The 22,544-nt window shown below is 41.6% G+C and overlaps 1 protein-coding gene across 1 annotated transcript in view; it reads left to right on the top strand.

Annotated features, from left to right (window-relative positions):
* The first annotated feature begins 8,521 nt into the window (after window positions 1-8,521).
* PRSS12 (serine protease 12) overlaps window positions 8,522-22,544 on the top strand; it is a 32,859-nt gene continuing 18,836 nt past the window's right edge. The window contains exons 1-4 of the mRNA XM_066184860.1: window positions 8,522-8,819; window positions 16,313-16,451; window positions 18,298-18,476; window positions 20,044-20,194. Of these exons, the coding sequence (XP_066040957.1) occupies window positions 8,522-8,819; window positions 16,313-16,451; window positions 18,298-18,476; window positions 20,044-20,194 (767 nt within the window). The remainder of the gene's footprint in view (window positions 8,820-16,312; window positions 16,452-18,297; window positions 18,477-20,043; window positions 20,195-22,544) is intronic.

Below are 22,544 nucleotides of genomic sequence, written 5' to 3'. Positions count from 1 at the left end.
TGACACAGTGCAGAATGTGACAGGATATGGCAGCTTTGTACACTGAAAACCTCCTGTGTCTGACGGCTCCCTATTCCAGAAAACTCATCCTTATGTATTACCTTATATACTCAGTGCTTTAGTTTTCAGTATTGTTTAGTGTCTCCTGGCTACCTCCATAGCTAAGTAAGTGGGGTATCCATTTTCCATCAGTATGTTATTTCTACAAAATATAGTCCTGAAATTATTGTTTATCTTCCTGTTACTCCAGAATATGGCTTGTAGTTAAATCTTAGGGAAAGGAGTTTTCCTGGCCTTTACTTTTCTTGGATCCTAGGAAATTCATAGCGAAATTCAGGAAGAAAGACCCACACATACAGAAAAAAAAAAAAAAAAAAAAAAAAAAAAAAAAAAAAAAAAGTGGACCCATGGACTACACATCACTGGAATAATTTCCCCAGGGAAGTGATGGATTTCCCAACACTGGACACTTCTAAGGGTGCTGGACCATCCTGTCTAAACTGTGCTTTTGGCAAGAAAGTTTGGATCAGTTCGTCCTTGAGGTCCTTTCCAACGTGGTGTTCTATGATCCTATGATTCAAATTGCAGGTCCACCTCCTACAGCTCCCAGCACAAGTTACTTATTTGAATTCTAAGGGCTAAATGAAGGCTCTGCTGAAACTAATGGCAACATTCTGACACCTGGTTCCAAAATAGAGTAATAATTATAATAAAGCAAGGACAGGTTTGAAATTTTACATTTGATAAATTTTACAGTTTACTTTACTTCAGACAACTGGACATTTAGTCTGGTAGGATTTAATGACTTACCATGAGGAGGTATTGTGTAAAATAATGATTTTTAAAAGTATAAAGTAAAAAAAAGGTAGAGTGTAGTGTAATACAGTGCTTATTCAAAAAAAATTGAGTGCTAAGCAGGTCATTATGAAAACAGAAGTCATTATCTATGTTTTGTATAGTTGTACCTATAGAAAAATACGTTGCTCTTCATAATCCAATGGGCTTAATTTTAATTTTTCCTTTTACTTGACATACCATTACATCAGCCAAGATGGCTAAGTAAGAAAACAGTCAGCTGGAATGTGTAATTCCACAGAGCCGTTAGATTATCAAGGAAACAGCAACAGGGAAATCTCAATTGGAGGACAAGAGGGATCTGAGGAGATAAGAAAGTCAGAAGTGAAGACGAATAAGGGAAGATTCAGCCAACAATGATGATTAAAAGGAAGGACTTTGTTTTGTTAGTAGAGTTCCAGGAGTGGGACTCTCCTGCTTTGCCCCCCTTGTCATCTGTCACCCATCCCACCTGCATTCTGTGGGAATGAAGGCAATCCAAGTGCCAGTGTCTGTCTCAGGTCTGTATAATGCCAGTGCTGTTCTAACTACAAGAGACATAATTCAATAGTGCAAAGATAACTCTGATCCCACCTGGTACAGAAACTCCTCAAAACTTTACAAAGGATCCCCACCTTATTTATTTTAAAGCATATGTGTCTGGACTGTAAAATTTCAACTACATTGTTGAAAAGAGGCACAAATACCAAGTACATCTTTGTGCATCACTTCATAGCAATCAGTGTGAAATGGTTGCTCCAGTTCTGCATATATTTGTGAAAGCAAGCTAGGTACTACTGGGATCTGTAATTTTTAAAATGGTACCAATATGGGCAAACTAAGGCACGTATTCATAATGCACAATATCATCTCACTAACATGAGGAGATTCACTGGTTTCAATGAAATTATTAACCTATACAGCCAAGAGACCATGGATTATAAACACTCATCAATATACCCCCCTCCTTAACAGTTACACTTCTCAAATAATTGAAATTGCAAATAAAACGAAAGGCAATTTAAAATTAGCCCTCATGCTTTCAGTACAAACCTATAAATTCCAGTATATGTGAGTCAAGTAAGTATAAATTGGCTTTTTTAGCTTTCCCTTCAGTAAGTATGAGAATATGTGTTCCTTTGAAAAAATAATAATATTCTTATCCAAAGCTATTACTAATGATAAGAGAATGAAGCCTTTACAATTTCTTTCTCAGAAACCAAATATATTTAAAGTAGGTAGGATTACATTTGGGTAATGTTGACTAAAGATCATTGCACATATGTAGCTCAGCACTGAAGTAATTCCTGCAACCCCCTGAAACTGCAGAAAAAAAGTCTTTACAGACTGCATGTGTGTTGCTGTTGGAGGCAGTGTAGCAAAGAGCAGAAATGCCTCATTCCACTGCTGCTAATGGGAAGGTGGGACTTCAGTTAGGTGGAAGACAAAAACACAAACCAACCCTGCCTGCCTCACTTTCTGTGGTTTGAGATTTTCACTCCACTTACACTTCACAACAATGAAATGCAGAATTCAGAAATGGGTATAATTAAGAAATGTTTTCAGAAATTTATCTCTGAGCAAAGAGAAGACAAATGCTACCATTGCAGATGTAAATCATTGGAAGGAAGTACCTGGATTGTTTGAGAGAAAAACTTACTTAAACACATGTATTTATAAAGCATTGTTTACCCCAGGGAACCTTCTGCACATGAATGTCAGAGGAAATTGTAGAAGGTCATATATCTCAGCTCTGTAAACCAGTTGTCTTCAGTGACAGGGGATGTTTTGTATAAATAAGGCTTAATCCTGCTCTGTGGCAGGCTTATCTATGTTGACTCATTTGCAAGGGCCACCTTCTATATGAAAAAAGAGCCCAAAATGTATGTTTTATGATGAAGCAAACGTCTTTTTTTTTCCCCCCACATTTTGTGTCCCCTAAAGGACTGACTCACTTACCAAATCCCACACGCTCAGGGTAGTCAGGTAGTCAAGTTTGGAACTGAAGTTCCATTTCTTAGCAAAACTCTATTCAGCTTCTTTGTTAACAAATGTGATTTTCCATATCATTTCTTCAAAATCTCCTCCTTGGCATATTCTTGGCTCTTTAAATATACTTATTTATAGGCTGGCTACAGAGCCTCCCCTTTCACCCAGTTAACAGACTGCAACATATGGGATGCTGCCTTTACTTCCCCTTGGGAGCATCAGGAGCTAAAGCAGCACCTCTGCTGTATTTCCACAGGCAGGCTGGGGCTCTCCTGCTCTCACACTCCAGCCTCACTCCCCACTCTGCCACATGGCACCACACACTTGGGAGCTGCTGAACGCTCCTTCTGTGAGAAGAGCATAAGGAGAGCTTGGAGGTTGCTCAGGGAAGCAAAATCAAACCAGGTTCAAACCCTGGAGTGCATGAACAGGCCCGTGTGCTGTGCCAGCTGCACGTTCCTGGGTGTTGCTGAAACAGCAGCAACACCATGGACACGTCCCAGTGCAGTCTCCAGTGTTCCAAAATGTTACACCTGGTACTCCTGTAACCTGCTTTATACATGCAACAGAAATTGGTCCCCAGCTTTAAACCTTTTAGTTTTAACTGCAGTTACTTCATCGTGTCTGTGGAACCCAGTGCTGAGCACATAAACACCTATGTGTTGAACTCCTCCAGGAAGTCATGTTTCTTATTGCCTGGTTCCAGGAAAACAGGTTCCTTGTTCCCTTATAATCCGAACTCAACTCCTGGTACAAGAAAGTACTTAAACACTTTTAAAAAGCTTTTCCTGTGATCTCATTACTGTGCGCACTGTGTTATGTGTTGTTAATGGAAACCTCATCAATTACTGGCTGTTCAGCTACATCCTGTGCAACGCAGGGTCACCCTATGGAGCTTATATGGCATTGTGGACAAAAGGCCCATTCTCTTCCACATAAGCACAAACCCAAATTAATTTTGAGTCATACTTGGCAGCATTTCAAATTTCTGCTGCCGATGTAGTTAAAAAGAATTACAATAATGAATTAAATTATTTTATAAGAGCGTTGACTTACATCCTAAAAATGTTGACTCATTTCGGCACCCATTCCCTGGCTCATTTTACACATGGAAGTCTCCTTTGTGTGAAGCCTTACTTCCTCTCCTAGTCCTGACTTCAGCCTGGTGTTTGATCTCACCCAGTCCCCACTAGGTCATGTGTACAAGTTTTTCCATTTATTCCAGCACTTGATCTACTTGCTCCAGCATAGTCGATTATATGGAAAAAAAAGTCCAAAATTATTAGCTAGACAGTATGAAAATAATTTCATTGTTGTGCCTGACTGTTTTGACTACATTTTCTCTGCTTTGTACTTCTTCCCTGCTGGAATTTCTCACATAGCTCATTGCCTGAAGTCAGCCCTTGCTCTGAGCTGTCACATCTGTGCTGCTGCTGCTTGATGCTAACCTGGGCAGGAGGGAATGCAGGAGAGAATACCTGGGATAGGGCTATCAGTGGCAGTGAGACAGGACTGAGTCAGGCCTTTACTTGTCACCAGGATTTTAACTGAATTCCACCAACAGCTGGAAGTGCTCAGCTTTTCTAAAATCTCTGCTGACAGCACACTGCATGAGTGACTCGAAAATAAAGGTAAGCAGCTTTACTGAACACAGGAAGAGGCTAATCAGTGAATTTTCCTATTGATTCAAATGGCAGCAAAATTAGACTGATTCTCCAGCTGAATTTTAAATGCCGGGTATTAAATGTTTTGAAATGCAGGACTACTATTTTTGCATGGTTAACCCACACATCAGATATTTTCACCTATTCACATGAACCACTCATTGAAAATTAGTCCTCTAATAACCTGTATCTTCACGTGATGCAAAATCAGAGCCAGCCACAGGGAAGAACTATCAAGTGCTTTTAGAAAGCTATTAGAATGAAGAAAGCTCTTGAATAAGTTTCCTTTAAAGCCTTGCAATATTACAAATAACCCACACTGCTCTGTATTATGTGAATATTTCCAAATTTCCATTTCCTGGGTAACCTAAGGAATCTATGCGTGGAAATATGGGGGGAGCAGGGGTTGATTAAATAGTCAGATCCATTAATAACTATGAATTATTTATTATTCTTTGTTTTATCAACAGTTTGGTGTTGGGACTATCAAATATCAGTAGGGAAAAAAGCAGCCAGCCCTGTAGAATTGTACAGAAGCTAAAACCTGTTCTGGCAGATGATTTCCAACTGCTGTCATGGAAGTTGCCAGTGCACAGCACAGATTTCCCAGCTTTGGTCATGAGTGTTGGTCTATGGGACTGCTGTCAAAACAAGCTAAATACTGAGACTAAGTACTAGAACCGTTTTGCATAAGGGGGAACGGGCTTCACCTGGAGCCAGCTTACCCACTGTAATGTTCTCTTAATAGATTATTTCCCCTACCAATCCCAAAAGATCAAAACAAGCCTTTGCTTTCCTATGAAAACACAGGCCTTGTTAAACTCAGATTACTGACTTTCAATCCACCAGTGCTGCTGCAGGAGTTTAACTAGCACCATTTACAAAGATTTATGATTTTTCAGCATTTTTTGCCTTTTTTTCCTGAAAAGCTGGATGCTGTAATTTCAGAATCCAAGTTATATGTAACACCCAGACTGATTTTGAGGTTTCCAAAGAACTACTTGCCTATTCTCCTAACTAAGAAAACATACTTTTTTCTTTCCTTTTCATTTGCAATTCAAGTTGTGAATCAGTTTTCAACAGTTTTCTACAGCAGAGAGAACGCCTTTTAAAGCAGCCAAATCCACTAAGAGAATTTCATGTTTGGCATCATTCTAAAGCAATATCAGGGTAATAATCCTCTGTTTCTTGTATCTAAATAGGTGAAGGTTAAGCTCACTCTTAAAGCATAGTGTGGTGTTTTACTGTTATTTCAAGTGTGAGAGTCCATTTTAAGTCCAAAATAGTCAAGGTTCTGAAAACCACAGTCTATAAATGTAACTCTTGCTTAGTCTTTGCTCTATCCAATAACTTTTGAGTGATTATGATTACATGTGACAGAGGCAGAAGTCACAGAGATAATGAGCTTCTTACAAGTGTGATAAAAGCAGTCAAGCAGATCAGAGTGATTCTCTGCATGGCACCTGTAAGTGCCAGAGCCGCAGGACAAACTGTGCATGTGCTCACACTGTTCACACACCAGAGAAACCATATGGGGGAGACACTCGGAAATGCTCAAGCCAAGACAGAAGCTGCAAGCCAAGTGCAAAGCATACAGCCTGCAAAAAGACCTCCATCAGCTCCAGGATTCCTCAGAGGAGTGCCACTCCTCTTTACAGTGAGTTTACTATCAATGTCTTGAATGGATGCCAGACTGAGTCCCTAATTTGTAAATTGTAACAAAAGCATTATTTCCTGTAGCATTAACAGACCTCATATCATAGGGAATGCTCATTTATAGTTACCAAAACAAATGAAGTCTCCTTTTCCTTAAAGATCACATCAAAAAGAACAATCATGATAAAAATTAAAATGTTCAGGAGTCAGTCTGTACATGTGGATCCTTCCATTAAACCTGAACCCTGTCTTGGGAGTGAATCATTATGACACTGCTTTTTGTTTTCTTCCTGATGCTTTTTTGGAATTGTAGTTGCTTCCAAACCTTTTCCCCTCCAGTAGCCTGCCCTCATTTCCCCCACCTCCTGCTGACTACCATTTTGCAAGCTCAAGCACAAATACGTCTACCCAAATAGGTAAAGAAGGTTCACTGCACAGCCCACACACCTTGGGGAGGCAAATGTAATCAGAACACATGAATAAGAGCCAGGCTCAGAGCTTTGCCCGAAGCACTTTGCAAGACTCATCATACTCATTTGTTCTCTTCCCCCTGTGCTGAACGGGAGAACCCTTTATCTTCCAGGCTACAGAGGGTTGAAAAAAGAGCTTAGGTCAGGGAAAATGAAATATTGCTGTTACTTGATGCCAAAAAGTGTTTACTAGGCAATGAAAGAAACCTTAACCAGCTAGGCTGAGCATGCTTTTAAGTGGTCTTTCCCAAAGGATAAAAGCAAGCAACTTGTCATGACAGAAACAGAGTTTCAGACAATTTAAAAATGGCCATAATGAGTTGCTTTCAGGCTAATGTCTTGTATATAGTCAAATACTTTGAAAACAAATTAAATTCTTGCCAGTCCTGATGTTTTTTTAAATAATGCATATCCATATCCCCAGAAGAAATCTCAGCAAGAAAGAACAATCTGTGCGTTTCTGTCCACAAAGTACTGCAACAGACACTGCGATAGCATAGTTATCACGTTGCTGTAGAAACCCCAGCAGAGTATGCTTTAACTTTGTGAGTGATTAAAATACAAACTGTAATGCTGCAATAAAGAATTAACCACAGATGAGCAGAACTAAGATGAACACAGGCAATCCCAAACATCATGGTACCCGCTTTCCTTAGCATTGGAGCTCTTTTGTTCTCATAAACAAAAGTTTAAACTGGTAACGTTGCACTTTGCACCTTTTGAACAGTTTGGAGGCTGCTAAAGGAAGGGGACTGTTCACTGCATACATGCGGCGTTCTGCATGGAAAGCAGAAAGCACCCTCTTTCTTTTAGACTTTTGTCTCAACAAAAGGTAGCGGAAATACTGATGTGCTCACTCAGGAACCAGATGAACACTTTCCAGACAAAAAATTATAGAGGAAAAAGGATCTTATGGAGAGGTGAATCAACAAACTCACATTACAGACAAATTGCCAAAAAAAGGGTACGTGCTCCATCCATGAGGCAGAATCGGACCTCAAGAATGAAGGGCATAGATTAAAAGCAGCAGTAAAGTAAAATACAGTAAGTAACCCAAACTAACAACCTAACAATATGAGACAAAGAAACTGAAATAACTGACAGCCATCCCGGTGGGACAAGGAAATCAGAGATGATCAGGTCATGCAGACCTCTGCAGCGCTCGGAAATAAGCAGATTACTATGCAGAGCACATGGGACTGGGATAATGCTAAACCCTCAAAGACATTTCACGGCATTTGTTTCCAGCCCCTTTGTTCCCCGCTAACACGTCTGGGGATCTCTGCATCCCTGTGCCGCCCCAGACGTTCCTGAGGGCCCGTTTTGTCCCTCTCGCCCCGAAGCTGCGCGCCCCAGGCCAGGCTCTATCTCGGCTCCTTCTGCTCTTTGTGAGGCTATCGGAGGTCGGGGGAGAGACAGGCACGGGGCGAGGGCAGAGAAGGAGGCTCCTAGGGGACCCCCAGTGCGAGGGGTGGGGTGAGCCTGCGGAGCCGCGGCGGGACCGCGGGCAGCGCAGAACCCGGAGGACCGCCGGCGAGGGCGAGGGATGGTACGGGGGTGGCAGCCCCGAGGCTGGCGGGGGAGCGGGAGGGAGCCCCGGGGGACTCGGAGGACGCATTCCGCTGTAAAGCCCGGCGGGGCTGCCCGAGGGGCCGCGCCCGTGGCCGGGCGGCCGCTCCGCTCCGCTCCCCGCCGTGCCGGGCGGGCTGCGGCAGGTAGGGGGGGCCGGCAGCGCCGGGGCTGCGCCCCTCCGCGCCCCGCTCGCCCTGCCCCCGCGGGCCGGGCAGGGGCGGGCGGCAGGGGTGTGCGGCGAGGGGGATTAGCGGGACGCCGGGGCCCCGCCTTCTCTCCTCGCATCCCGGGCGCGATGAGAGGGGGAGATGGATCCGAGCCGGCGGGACTGGCACCATGACATTCGCCGGCTTCGTGGTGGCGCTGGTGATAGGGGCGATCCCCGGAGCCCGCGGGCCGGGGCAGGTCTCCGCCGGCCTCCCGGCCGCCCGCCCCCCCCAGTCCCCCGCCGGATGCCCCGCCGGGGGCTTCCCCGCGGCTCAGCGCCCCTGGGCACCGGCGGCGCCCGCTCTGCCGCGGCGGGGGGCGGCGGGCCGGGCGCCGCGGGGCCGCCGCAGCTCCTGCGCCCTGCCCGGCTGCGCCCCCGGGGCCGGCCGGGGCCCGGCGGAGCGCGGCCGCGCTGACTGCGAGCGAGGTAAGCGGGGAGGGAGCGAGCCCGGGGCGCGGGGTGGCGGCGGAGCGGAGCGAGAGAGTGCGCGGGGGCAGACAGACGCTGAGAGAGCCTTGGCCGGGCGGCGGCGTTCTCCCATCCCGTACCCGGTTCCCTGTCGCTGGAGGGAACGGGGAACGAGGGGACGGACACCGTCTGCCAAAGTGACAGGCAACGCCGTTCGCAGAGGAGAGTTAAACTAGTGCGTCAGAGGATGCAGCGGAAAGACGAAGGTCCCGCCTGGGTTTATTCCGCCGCTATTCTAATACTGGGTAGGTGAACGGCGTTTCAAAGCGTTCAGTAGGCTCAGTTTGCCAAGGCTGGCTGGCATTCCTTTTTCATAACCGGGTCCACTTATCCGGGAAGCACTTGGTCTGCAGAAGTGAAGTGGCAGAAAGAGAAATAGAAGGATGCCTGGCTCCAAAGACGAACTGTTTACACAGTTATGACTTTCTTTTTACCCCCACATCTTAGGATAATGGGGTTCACAAGTTGGTGCTGGTCCTCAACAACATCCACGTGCTGAGCCAAGAGCCTTGTGCTCCCCTCACACACTCCCAGCTGAACTCCCGCTGACTTCAGTGGAAGTCTTCGGTGTGTAAGGACTGAACAGCAATTTCAGCATCCAGCTCTTGATGAGCTTTACATTTCATCAGTGTTGGCATTAAACGTATTGATGTACAGTCTGATTTTAAATGACTTCACATTTTCTCCACATTTTCTCCTGCATTGCTCTAATATTACCTCCTACCTAAATAAGAATTGTGTCGAATCTATAGCTATGCTAAACATGATCAAACATAACTGTTGAAATGAAAATTAAAATTCCCTGCTTTATTGTCCTTCCTTTTACACCTTTTGTAATAGCACAAAGTCAGCAAAGGAAGTTGATAATTAATATTACTATTTTGTTTGTTGTGAAAGCTGACTTTGGGTTGTGAGGGGTTTTTTTTTAATTAATTTACTTTCAGGTGATTGAAAGGGATTGTTATCCTTCTCTTCCAACAGTAGCCATTGAAGGTGTGTGAAAAAAAAAAGAAAGCTAATTTGAACAACATGATAATTACACATATTGGCATAAAATACCAAATGAAGAGCATATGGAGGCACCAAGGTCCCTATTGGTCATTTACACATTAAAAAAAATGCAGGTTTCAAAGCTGTGTTCCAAGTCAAATGCGCTCCTTCGAGAATACAGAATGATGTTATGCAGTACAGATGTTTCCCTGGAGAGCATACCAGGCTGATGGCATGAAGGAGAAAACAGATACCTAGACACAGATGAAAAAAAAACCCCAAAAGACTTCATGCCCTTTTACTGGTTTCACTTTCAGAAAGGGTACCACTCTAATTTAGCCCAACATATTAATAGGTTTTTAAAGAATTGTTCAGACTGGCTCCCAAAATACTTTATGAGGACTTGGTCTAATATAATAGTGAAGAACACAGTTTATTGCTAAGAACTCAATCTTGCACTGAGTAAAGCAAGTTTCAGAATCCCCTGTAAGTTCAGCATGCAGGGGATTTAAGCGAAAAAACCACCAAAAATACTGCATGATTTGGGTTTGGCTGTGTTTCTCCAGTCTTCTCAGAATGCTGCTTTGTTCCCCCAGAAAAAGGTTGGCCCCTGCTAAGAGGGAAGACACAGCTACTGAACAATAGCCAATACTTTGTGATGGACAGATCATCTGTTCCTGTTGGACTCGGTGGTACACCCCAGTGCCATCACCAGGGCCAGTGTCTTTCCAAAAGCCTCCATGGGGGTAATATGAAAGAATTAAAGAGTTTATGAGGTGGCTTAAGGTGGAACATGGACACAAATCAAGCCATTTGCCCAGAAATAAAAGGTTATTGTAACATGCCCCCTGAAGTGTGTTCCTTTCTCACAAGATGCAAAAAGATGCCAGTGAGGCAATGTCATGATGTGGTTATGGTTAGAGGGACAGACTGCTCAGAGAGAAACTCGCTGAGCCTCTTGCTTTAGTACCTGGGCTAAGGAAACCCATACTCAGTGTTAGGCACCTGCCATAACTCAATACAATACCATATTCAAAGGTTTGCTTGTAAATCTCTGAGTTTTTCTTGCTTAAATATTATGACTTACCTGCAAAATTAATTGGCTAAACTTTGTGCATGTGTATCTATTAAACTGTTTTATATTTAAACAATAACAATGAAATTTTTTAAAAGCACCTTTGCAATTATACTGTACAGTACCAGTCTAAAATCAGTTTTACAGTTTAAAATAATAGGTTTTGATGTGTCATTTCCTTCCTTCTAAAAATATCTGGGTAACGTTACTTATTCATGTCTTGAAAGCAAGTAAACCAAATCCAAGTATGTATAAATTATCATGGTTAACCAAGGACCTCACAGAGGACAATAAATGAATATGAGCATACTCTCTACACAGAGCCAGCATAAGCCCACCAGAATTTAGTATTTTAGTTGCTGCTAAGAACAACTTCCCCGTGGTGTACTCAGGCTCTAAGAACGAGGCCTAGCTCAGTACCTGGGAGCAGCTGCTGCCAGACAATGTTTGTTTGGCACATAGTTACAGTTTTGTGCATATGTTGTTCGTGCTATGTCCTTACACATGTAATTTAAAGCGCTTTGAATCAAGTGGGTTAATTATTTTCTTTTCTATTGCAAAGAGGGACCAGTACAGAACAGGGTAAGTGTCTTTGTCAGTTCTTTGACAAAGAACTGGAAATAAAGTACATAGCTCCAGCAAGGCCTGACTTTAGAACCTTTCCATTCAAAATGCCTTTATCAAAAGGTGATTCCACTCATGTCAATCAAATAAAGCTTCACTAAACTTTTGTGAGAGAAGAATCAAGCCTCAGACTCATAATCTAAACACCAGATTATTCTCCCTGCCTGTTTATACTATAGTCCAAGAAGTTGGTGGAATGACTTTTGGGATTTTGGGTTTTTTTAATAGCTTATGATTAGAACTGAAACATGAACGTCCATACTGTCCTTCTAAGAGAGAGAGCTGCTTCTGAGAGTCTCTCCTAAGAGCTGCTGCTCTTCTGGACCCATTCTTACCAGAACTGCACAGTGTGAGACCCCCCATTTTCTCCAGCTCTGCCCACAGAAGACAACTGCAGTCCTTCAGAGCCCATTAGATTGCTCAGTTTCAGTTTAGTTTCTCAGAGCTTTAAACCATTGATTGCTGACATGATGGATCTCAGTGCTGCAGAGGAACCAACGCAGCACATTACACACTCAGTGTATACAATATTTATGAAAGTTCTAATATAATGATCCTTGAGTATGCAATACTGCTACTGATCGTCAAGATAGTTCTTAAAAGGAAGTTCTGCTGGAGGCACCCTTTTTTCAAGGTTAAAATGCCTGGGGAAAATAACTCTGATTTTAGACTAAGAGCAGTGCTCAGGAAAGTGATAGACAACAGCGTTCACTGATCACAGTGAGCACCATGCATAATTTTGCTGAAGTCAACAGAGTTCATTTCTTTGATTTTAGTCAGGCCTGATCCTGGAAAGGAAGGGAAGTTTCCATTGATTTGAACCAATGTTAGGTTTTACCTGTGCTCGATGTGGCTTTTTACAAGTACCTCATACAAACCAGTGAATTAGTTTCATTCTGAAACTGGGATAGACCCTTTTATAGGTATTAGGGATCATCCCCATGTATTCTAAACACTACAAGTTACAGTGCGGTCCCAGAGCACCTATCAATGGGAAACCCTCACACTTGATGTCAATTTGGACTGATCTAATTGACTCCAAGTCAACAGAGATGAATTGTCAGTGCAGAGCCTTTCTGTAGCACCATTCCATGTCGGAACACCTTGGACATTAGGACAGAAATAAAACGATTTGTTGTTTTTACAGATTTCCAAAATTGAAATTGCTTCTTTTGCTTTGCTTTAAATCTGCCATTTCAGAGCACACTGCACCAGGGTGAAAGGCACAGGCAATTTCTATTTCCGATTCCTGTTTTCCCAGCTGACATTTACAGCCAAATTGCAAACCTTTGGACAGGTGTTTACCAAGAAACTATGGCACACCTTTAGCCAACGCCATAAACGCCACTGCTGCAGCACTCACACGTAGAGCAGAAGTGGAAGTGACTCCCATTCTATTTGTAATTCAGCCACACAGTAATAATGCTCATTCTCAGTGAAATGTAGAAAATAGAAGAGGGTTTGAAGTTACCCAGCATCTCCACACAAGAGGCCAAGCACAACAGCGCAATTCCTTTGAAGCTCTTCTGCTTTTTGGAGTTAATTAAAAGTTGGCTGGGTGGTTTTCCTCTCCCTGTTTTCCTGAGTGTCTCATCTTCAGCCGATATGGCAGGTGTTCTGGAGCAAGTCTCAGCAGCACCCACTGGATACCCTTACTTCCTTGCATTTGCAAGTATAACTTAATCTCCTTTCAACAGCGATAACAGATAGGAAAGACTCTGACTTGGGCAGACACCAGGACAACTAAAATTACCAGACTGTATGTAAACAACAGGAACTGACCGTCAGTAACCTCAGCTAGAACACAGTTACAGTAAATGCATACATACTTTCTGGGTGTTTATAAATGAAGGTGTGTCTGTCAAGACAGCAGATTTTTTAATAAAGGGCTGAATTAAGTCTGTCCTAAGACCACAGTGTCTTAGGCCTGCTTTGTGTCCTGTGCCCTTGTTTCTACCTATTGTGGGGTCAGGTCACGTCTCCTCATCCTCCCTCTTCCTGACCAGTGCTGAGGAGAGCAGAGCCATGGGCAGGATCCTGGTGCTGCTGTTCCCTGTTGTTGAGCTTTGTGCTGAGGCAGGGTAGGTTTGATAAGCACTTTAAGCAGAGGTCTGACACCATACTGAACTGCTGGAGAGCAGAAAGAGTAGATACTACCACATTAGCTCTACTCCCAACAGGTTTAGTTTTCTTCAGCAACTAAAAGAGCTGAAAAATTATAGCTTAAAAATTTGAGATGCTACTATACCTCTGACTCCAGTGCATACACTTAAGCCAGACATGTTTTCTCAGAGGGAATGCAGACGCTCTTCTGCAGAGTTGTTGTGCAGACACGTGCTGGGGTGCATGAGGTGTTACAATGGAAAGGCAGTAGACTTAACCAGTGAAAATGTGCTTCCTGGTAATTTTACAATGCAAACACTGACTATCTTGCCATTAAAATATTAACACATAAACAGATAGTTGGTAATACAGCGTAAACACACACAAAGGCAGATCATGCTGTTATCCTGCAATTCCCTAAGATCAATTCACACAGGAAACACAGAGCTGTGTTTCATCATGAAGAAAGAGTTTTATATACTGGAAAGAAAAACTAAGCTACTGTAATGGAAGTCTTGATTTTGAAGTTCTGTTTTATGAGGTGTCACTACTGTAACTAATGGATCTCTTGATCTGGTAATATAACTGCCAGTGTCTGAATACCGCAACATTTTGAGTAAACAACAGAAATAATTTTCTCATTAGTGCCCTTTGATTTGTTTGCTACATAATTATGACTTGGTCATATGACGAGGTTGGTACATACTTCAAAGTGCATATACCGTATATTTGGTTACCTCTATTAAATGGCAGGTTTAATATTACCTACATGTAAAAGTAGGCTTTTTATTTCTTTCTAGATTAACTCATCAGGTGAAAATCAAGAATATTTAAAATTGGTTACAAAATTACCTTTAACAATCCTTTTGTGTGTTTTGCTGTGTGTACATGACTAAGTTCTTCCACCACTGACACTGGGAAATCTGTAAATACAGAAAGAGGAGTGAGCCAAATTCTGCCATGGATACCTTAGAAGAGAATTTTATTCTTCAAGTACTCCCTTACTCAAATATTTGAATAGAAACATTGTGTAATGTGTACTCAGGAAGCAGTGTATTGATTTCAGTAGATGTCATGCAGCACTGTAAGCAATCATGCACTAAAATAAACTTATTTTTGGAGATGACATCTTCAAACTTGCTTTCTGGTATGTCAGGAATCACTTTGCTATGAGTGCAGTTGACGTTTCAAGTGAAAATAATAGTCTATACAGAAGTCTGGTGAAGAGCAGAAATAAACAGAATTCCAGACTCTCTCTGTCTGTGACACATAGAGAAAAAACACAAAGAAAAAAAATGTAGAGACATAAATGATGTGCAACGTGTCTACAGTATAGTTATATTTGACTCAGTAATAATCCTCTCTCAGGACTCTGTAACATGAGTTGAATAAATGTTGTTTGTAATTTACTGCACAGTAAGTTACTGCTGAGAAAGTGAATAGGTGGTAAAGAGGAACATGCCAAGCCAAACATCAAGTTAATTAATTCCTCAAGTTATTTGGCAGTTGTTCGGCTTTGTGGTTTTATGAAATACACTGAACTAAACCCAGGACAGAAGCTGAGAAGAAAAAGTGGGTCTACCTATTATCATTATTATTTACACAAAGATGAACGCAGACACAGTGAAATGCAGGCACCAACGCTGACTATCTTCATCCCGTTGCTAAACCCCTGCAAACTGGATGATGGTGTAGCTCCTATGTAGATCACAGAGCAGAGGCAGATGGATTAACGGGGATTTCAGGCAATATGAATTCTTACAGCTGGGCTGTGTTTGATAATTTAACAGAAGTGTTTCTTGTTGAATTACTGCTCTGTCATGATTCTTTTCTGCGTAGTTATCCTTATGACCAGTTTTTCCCACCTTTGTCAGTGGCACTTGGCTACCTTCAACAGTAGATGCATCTGACATCTCAAGCAAAAATACTGTAATACAAAAATGCAAAATCTGCTAATTTTCTTGGATTTCTGTTCTCTGTAGTGCTCAAGAAGCATTTTTTCCCCTCCCCACTTCTTTTAGACAATGCCTTTTGGTTTTTAGCTTGCTTTGTCTGAGAATTTGGTAAAGACCTCTCACAAATTAATAGAACTACACGCAGAGTTTTTCTGTCTGAGAAAAGTATGAACAAATGCATTCTTTGGCTAAAATAAACTGCTGTCATCTATGACATGCATAATGTAACATGGGTGAAAGCAAAAGCTATGCAGGCCATGTGGTTATTTTCTGATTCCCTTAAGGTCAGTGGAATTTTGTGAAAGATAAAAGTATAACATATTTTATACAAATATATATAAACACAGATACACATATATGTTTTGCTCATTTGGGTAGGGAAAATCACATTTCAATAATTATGTGTCTGTAAATACTTCGTTAGATCTCTAACTAAGTTGTAGCGTCAGAAGGATCAGAAGTATGATGCAGCTTCAGTGTGAGGAGCAAAATGCTTTCCTCATGTAAAAAAAGGGTTCTCTCAATTCACGTATCACTGTATAAGAATGTTAGGTGTGCCAGAATGTTTCTTGGAAACAGCTCAGTATCCATGAAACAAGAACTCAGGGGAAATGAGGTTCAGAGTCTTTTGTGTGGGATGCATTAACAGAGCAATAGAGCATTTTGGAGGTGTAATTGTTTTATTTTTAATTTTTGGTAACTAGGGTCAGTGAGACTCCGGGGAGGCAAGAATGACTTTGAAGGTACAGTGGAGGTTTATTGGAATGGAATCTGGGGAACAATCTGTGGGAGCCATTGGGACAATAATGATGCGACAGTTGTATGTCGACAGCTTGCACTTGGGTAAGTTTCAGTTTGAGTGAAAATCAACGCATTTTCATGACGCTTCGTAGAAAGGACAATCTGCTTTGTAAATCCTGAGGACTTTTTGTGTTTGATGATTGCTTTTTCTGTTTGAAAGTGTTTGAATGCTGAAGTTATTCTTCCCAGAATACTTTGCTTGCTTAGTCGCATTACACTTCAAAGAGGAAATCAGTATTTCCTCAGAAAGCTGAAGATAGGATCTGGACAGGACCAGACCATGGCAAATGCTTTGCATTCAAAGTGAAATGTGTGAACAGGTCAGCAAACTTTGGGCAAACACAAACTGCTCTACTGGACATCTGGGAGATGTCCCCAAGGACAGAATTACGTGGTCCGATCCTGGTCTCGCATATGTAAGTGTCAATTAACAGCTCTAGTGAGGTAATTGAGTCTATAACAACGTAAATGTGGCCAGGATTAGGCTCTACATTGCCTCCTAATCACAGGAAAATTCTTAATTCTCAGGGACAGGGGTTATCCTACTAATCACGCATTGTAATATGCCAAATGACACCTGGAACTCATCCTACGTCTTCGGCAAATGGCAACATTTTAGAGCTATAGCCATACTGGACAAGTTGAAAGTCCCTGCACTGTCCTCACTGACCACCATTTCCCACTGCTGCCAGAATGGAGTTAATGAACAGCACACTTTAGCATAATTTGGCTGCCTTTATTGCCTTTCTAACATTTCTTTCACTCACATACCAACGCAGTGGTTTTACTTGCTACAAGCAGTAAGAGGCTTTTATAGCAGACTTGCACTGTGACATTCCTAATGATTATTCCACTTTTAAAGACTGCTAGCCAGAACTAAATCTAAGCTGGTTTATAATGTTCACTACTAATCTGGACACACCATGCCAACTTATAAAAATATAAGGATTAGATGAGATAAAAGTTCAGCCATCTGTGGTTTTGCTTATGACTTAAGCTGTCTACGTGCAGTGGCTCCTTCCCTCATTTTCCTGTGAGTCCTGTCTGCTTTCCATACCCTGAGCATTTTGGCTGAACGAGGCCGCTGTTAGCAAAAGCAGTTCAGCGATACGGGTGAATGGTTTGATCTTTTCAACAGAAATGGCTCCAAGCTGAACCCAGGCCAAAAAAGCCCCAGGCAAACAGCTGAAACAGGTGAACTCATGAGGTATTACTGGTGCTTTTCAGGTGCTCCATCTACCTGCTCCTTTGATATCACGGTATTTGGGCTTTGTTTTAAATTTGTTGTGCTTTGCAAGGAAGAGAAGGTGGCTCTGTAAGTGTTGCTGTAGATGCAGCATGAGAAAGAAAGAGAGCCGTTTATAAAATGTTCTGGGTGGATGGGAATGGCTGAATAGAGAAAAATTGATGGGGGCCTGATCTAATGGAGTGTGAGGTGTTTCACTGCCCCATCATCACAGCCACAATACATGGGATTTATGGGCCGAGCACGGTATGTCTTCATGGAGTACAGGACAGAATAAGGGAGAAAGACCTGGTGGCTTTACCCGTCCTGGAACTGTAACTGCAGTGGGCTGGGACTGTAGATTCACCTGTGGACTGTGGACTCTGTGTTGATTTTTGTAGTTAAGAACTGGGAGAGCAGGACTGTAGCTGGCTCTGCAGCAACACAGTCATTGTACTAAAACATTCCACAGCAAAATGGTGAGAACTGGGTCACATCTGTTACTTTTCTTTGTGCAGAAGACAATGCTGAACTGTATGAAAATGTGATGAATTTACACTACTGAAGAAAGGCCTTTCTTTTCTACTCCAAGATTTATATATGAGAAAGTGTTCCCACTTCCCTTCCTCCCGCTCTGATGCCCTATCCTGATTATTTTTACAGGGAAAAAGGTACAGCAAAACACATACCCTTTTCTGGATTAGGCCTTATTCCTGTTTTCTGGAGTGAAGTGCGTTGTCGTGGTGATGAAGAAAATATACTGTTATGTGAAAAAGACACCTGGCAAGATGGGACATGTCCTCAAAAAATGGCAGCTGCTGTCACATGTAGCAACTCCCTGGGTAAAAAAAAAAACAAACACATATGGTTTTCTCAAGTCCTTATTTTATTTAAGTAGAAGTTTTAATAATTACTCATTATTATATTAGAAAAAGTGTTAAGATTTCTTGGAACAGATTATACAGATTGAATCATTGTATCATTAACTGCTTCAAATACCTCAAGCAGCACCTATCTTAACAACTTTTTACCTTTCCATAATCAACAACAAATTGTTTCAGATGTTCGTTGTGAGAAAGAGTAAAGTACCAAGAATCTCTAGCTGCAAAATGAGGATTGTTTCCCCACTTTTTTTTTTTTAATGTCAGAACTATATTATTAGGAAAGCAAGTATCGTTAATGTTTTTAAGATATTTGATATTATTTTAATCAACATGCTAACTAAATGGGCAGGCATGCCATCAGATCTAAGACAGTGCTGCCTGGAGGAGGGCTGGGCTGGCAGTGCTGGGCAATGCCAATCTCTTCAGCTGAAACCAAAACGTGTGGCTGCAGCCAGTTCTGTGCTGCCTTTCTTCTCCTACTTATGTTTTTATCCAAAGAAGGTGGGTATATTTTTGTCCTAAAGTTTTATTAATGAGCAATATTTTGATAAATGGCTATTAAAAGAACATTTTGGTCTTGGAAAACTATCGAGTTGAGAGAAGGGAAAATCTTTTCAAGCTAGGAGACAACGAAAGCAAGAGTTTTGCCTAAAGAAACTGAAAACTATAAATGTTTTCGCATTTTGCAGGTTCCATTGCAATTAGCCTTTTAAAATATTTACACACACATATTTCATATCAGTGACACACTAATATACAATTGGAGAAACGCCCTCAGTGTTGTTGTTTTGGGTTTTTTTTATAACCAAGAATTAGATTAAATAGTAGCATTGATTGCTTGGAAAGTTACACAAAATTACTCAAATTTAAATCATTTGCATGTTAGATATGGTGAAACTTTAAAATAACCTTGTTCACATTACAGCCATTAGGGGGTTTATATGGCTTTAAACTGTTTCCACTATTGTAGATTTGTTCAGCAGTGATGCTTTCAAAACAGTTTCTCAGTACACTAGAAGAGAACTACTGATTTTAAAAGACTGGAAGGAAGAAGGGAACAATACTTGCACAATTCAAGTGAGACTCCACAGTCAAAGAGATTTCACTGCTCTGACTGGATTTTCTAATGGAATGAGAAAACCCAAGGATGAATTTCTGTTTCTGTGTCCGTGATATAATTTTTTGCCTCTTACTTCAGATTTTACCCGATGTTGCTCTTGTTGAAAGGTAGCTCTACTGACTGGTTCAGTATTTGGCCTTACAGCACTAAGTGTCTGTGAATGCTCTGACACTTAGGTAATTCAAGATCAACATGATTACTTGTATGTGTAAGATTTTTCAGCTAGTGAGAGTGGAGCATAAAGGAACTCAAGTTACTTTCAGGTTCTCCATCTGAGTAGAAAAAAGAAAATGTGGTTCTTGAGTGATGTCAGAGAAACCATTAAGCCATCTTCCTCTTTCTTTTCCATCAGAATGGTATTTTAGGATGTGAATGACCTGTTCTATATCCTGTGTTTGTTCCCAGGCCCTGTCTTCACCCCGATCCGACTGGCTGGTGGGAGCAACGCCCACGAAGGAAGAGTGGAAGTCTTCCATGGTGGCCAGTGGGGCACAGTCTGTGATGACCAGTGGGATGATGCAGATGCTGAAGTTGTCTGTCGGCAGCTTGGCCTCGGGTTTGTTTTTCTACATGTTTGTTATTCCAGCAGCAAAGCAGGAGAATTATCAGACTCACAGCTGAAGCTAGGAGAAGCATGATTTTCAAAAACTGCTCCTTTAGAATCATACTGATACTCTGGAGCAGTAACCAAGTTTATTTCTAGAAGATTCAGGTACAGTGACATTACTTTCAATTCCCTGGAACCAGTTTTCAATGTCACGTGATAGGGCCAATTTTGTCTCTTCGGACAGACTGACAAAGAATGTCTCAGAATAAATGTTGACTTTGTAGTCAAAACTCACTACAATTCCTGTAAGGTTTCAATCCAAACCTGTAGGTGAAGAAAAGAAATTTTTTGACTGTTCAAATCTTTACGATCCATTTTACTGCAGAGTCTGACAGCCTCCTGGCTTTGGCACAAGAACTCTGCTTTGTCAGGAAGGGTATGTTTTTTGGCATGCCTGTGAGAATCTCTCTAGATTTGTTTAAATCACGAGCCTCTGAAGATTGTCAGTTTGCATATACTGAGCTAGAGATCTGTTTGAAGGTTTGACAGTTAAGCTTGTCAGTGATTCTGTCCGAACTAAGCATGGTCCGAAATGCAGCTACAACAGCAGAACAGGATTTTCTCGCTTCATTTTCTTAACAGCCAGGGGGGATTTTGATACCCCACAGACGGAAAGTGTTGGTATTTGCAGAAAAATGCTGCAGAGGTGGGAGACTAAGGAAAACTGCTGGACCAGAGAGGAAGCAGATGAGAACAAGTGGGGTAGAAGAGGGAAAGAACTAGGAGCAAGAAGCAGAGGAGATGCTAGGTTGTATCCCCTGCAGGAGAAGGGGATTATGTCTGAGAGAGAGTGGATGAGAACTTAGCAGGTAAAGCAGAGCAGGTAAAGCAGAGGAGACTGGAACAGAACTCGCCTGTTCAAGCCTGATGGGACTACAGTGAATTGAAAGAAGTGGTGTTGAAGGCAGGAAGTTCTGTGGCACTGATGGGGGTCCCCAGAGTGTACTTGTTCTGTAACTGAGGCCTTGGGCTGCCTGTGCCACCCAAATTAGCTCAGAAGGATGAGAACTGTGGACTAGTTAAAAATATTGTACATCTCCTGCTGAGCCAACACAGGAACCAATATGCTTCTCTGACATCAGATTTTCTCCCCCAGTTTATCTTATGTTGCATTTCTATGTTCCTGCACATTTTCAATTGGGAATACCTAATGGAAAGTCTATCTTCTTGCAGGCTTTTCCTGCTTTTGAACTGGGCTGCTATTAATAGGTTTGGGGAGTTACTAAGCTCTGCTTTGCATTTCTGTATACTAATGACAAGTGTAATGCTCTTAGCCTGCCTCCTTACTGGTGACACTTTTTATTAATTATATTTAATAATCATAAACTGCAGTTCTGTGATGCTTCTAATTTGGTTCATTTTTCTGAGTAAATAAATTGTATTAAGATGGTGCTAAACCTGCTAAGTCTTTTTGAAAGATGTCTAGAGATTTATAGAATTTCTCAAGTAAGCAAGATGTTACAACAAACATGCTAATTAATATGAAGTGGAATCTTACCAACAGTGGCAGTAGACCAGTTCTGAAGTACTAAAAATAATCTAAATTTGCATACTGTTAAACCATCTGGAAACATGCCAGAAACTGTAAAAGGAAAGTTTCTCAGTAAGTAGCTTCCCACATCCCTTCAACTTTTCTGTACACTCCTATAAAACTCCAGAATATGAATCCACCATTATTTAGTGGAAAATAATGATAACCTCTTTTATTATTTGATTTCCTAAATGATTTTCGCTTGACACAAATCCCCCTGGTTATAATGATGGGATGTGTTGTCTCTGCCTAGCTCCTGAGACTCTGACTGGAATATGGTATAAACTGTAAAAGCATTCAGAGCAGTCCTTCATTATCACTTTGATTTCAGCCAGCTGCTTAATGAATAAGGATTTTTTTTTCCTTAACATTTTCTATACATTTCTTATCAGTATTTTTATCAGATACACTGGAAAAACAAGATGCTTTTTTAGTTAATTTAATGCTTTAGATTGGTAAATCATTACAGTCCAAAATTTAGACATTTCAATCTTGCCATTTCAAACTGGAGTGAATACAGGAACAGAGAAAACACTGAATGGAAAGTAACCAAACCATGGCAAACATTTATATATGAAATGGTATTTTAAATAGAATTAGAAAAATCATGATAGATGCATAATTTCTGTAATTCTAGAACAATGGAGTGCTTTTAATCAATATAGTCTTTTGTGCTCAAAATCCTTTCTGCTGACAGAGAATATACCCCATATAAGGCTAGTCATTGGTCTGCTTCCTGTTCTTATTTCTATTTCTGATGGGTGGTAT

The sequence above is a fragment of the Chamaea fasciata genome, unplaced genomic scaffold (genome assembly GCF_029207755.1).
Source record: "Chamaea fasciata isolate MVZ Bird 193981 ecotype frontalis unplaced genomic scaffold, bChaFas1.0.hap1 SCAF_6, whole genome shotgun sequence".
Lineage (NCBI taxonomy): Eukaryota > Metazoa > Chordata > Aves > Passeriformes > Sylviidae > Chamaea > Chamaea fasciata.
This window is presented reverse-complemented; position numbering and strand designations above follow the sequence as displayed.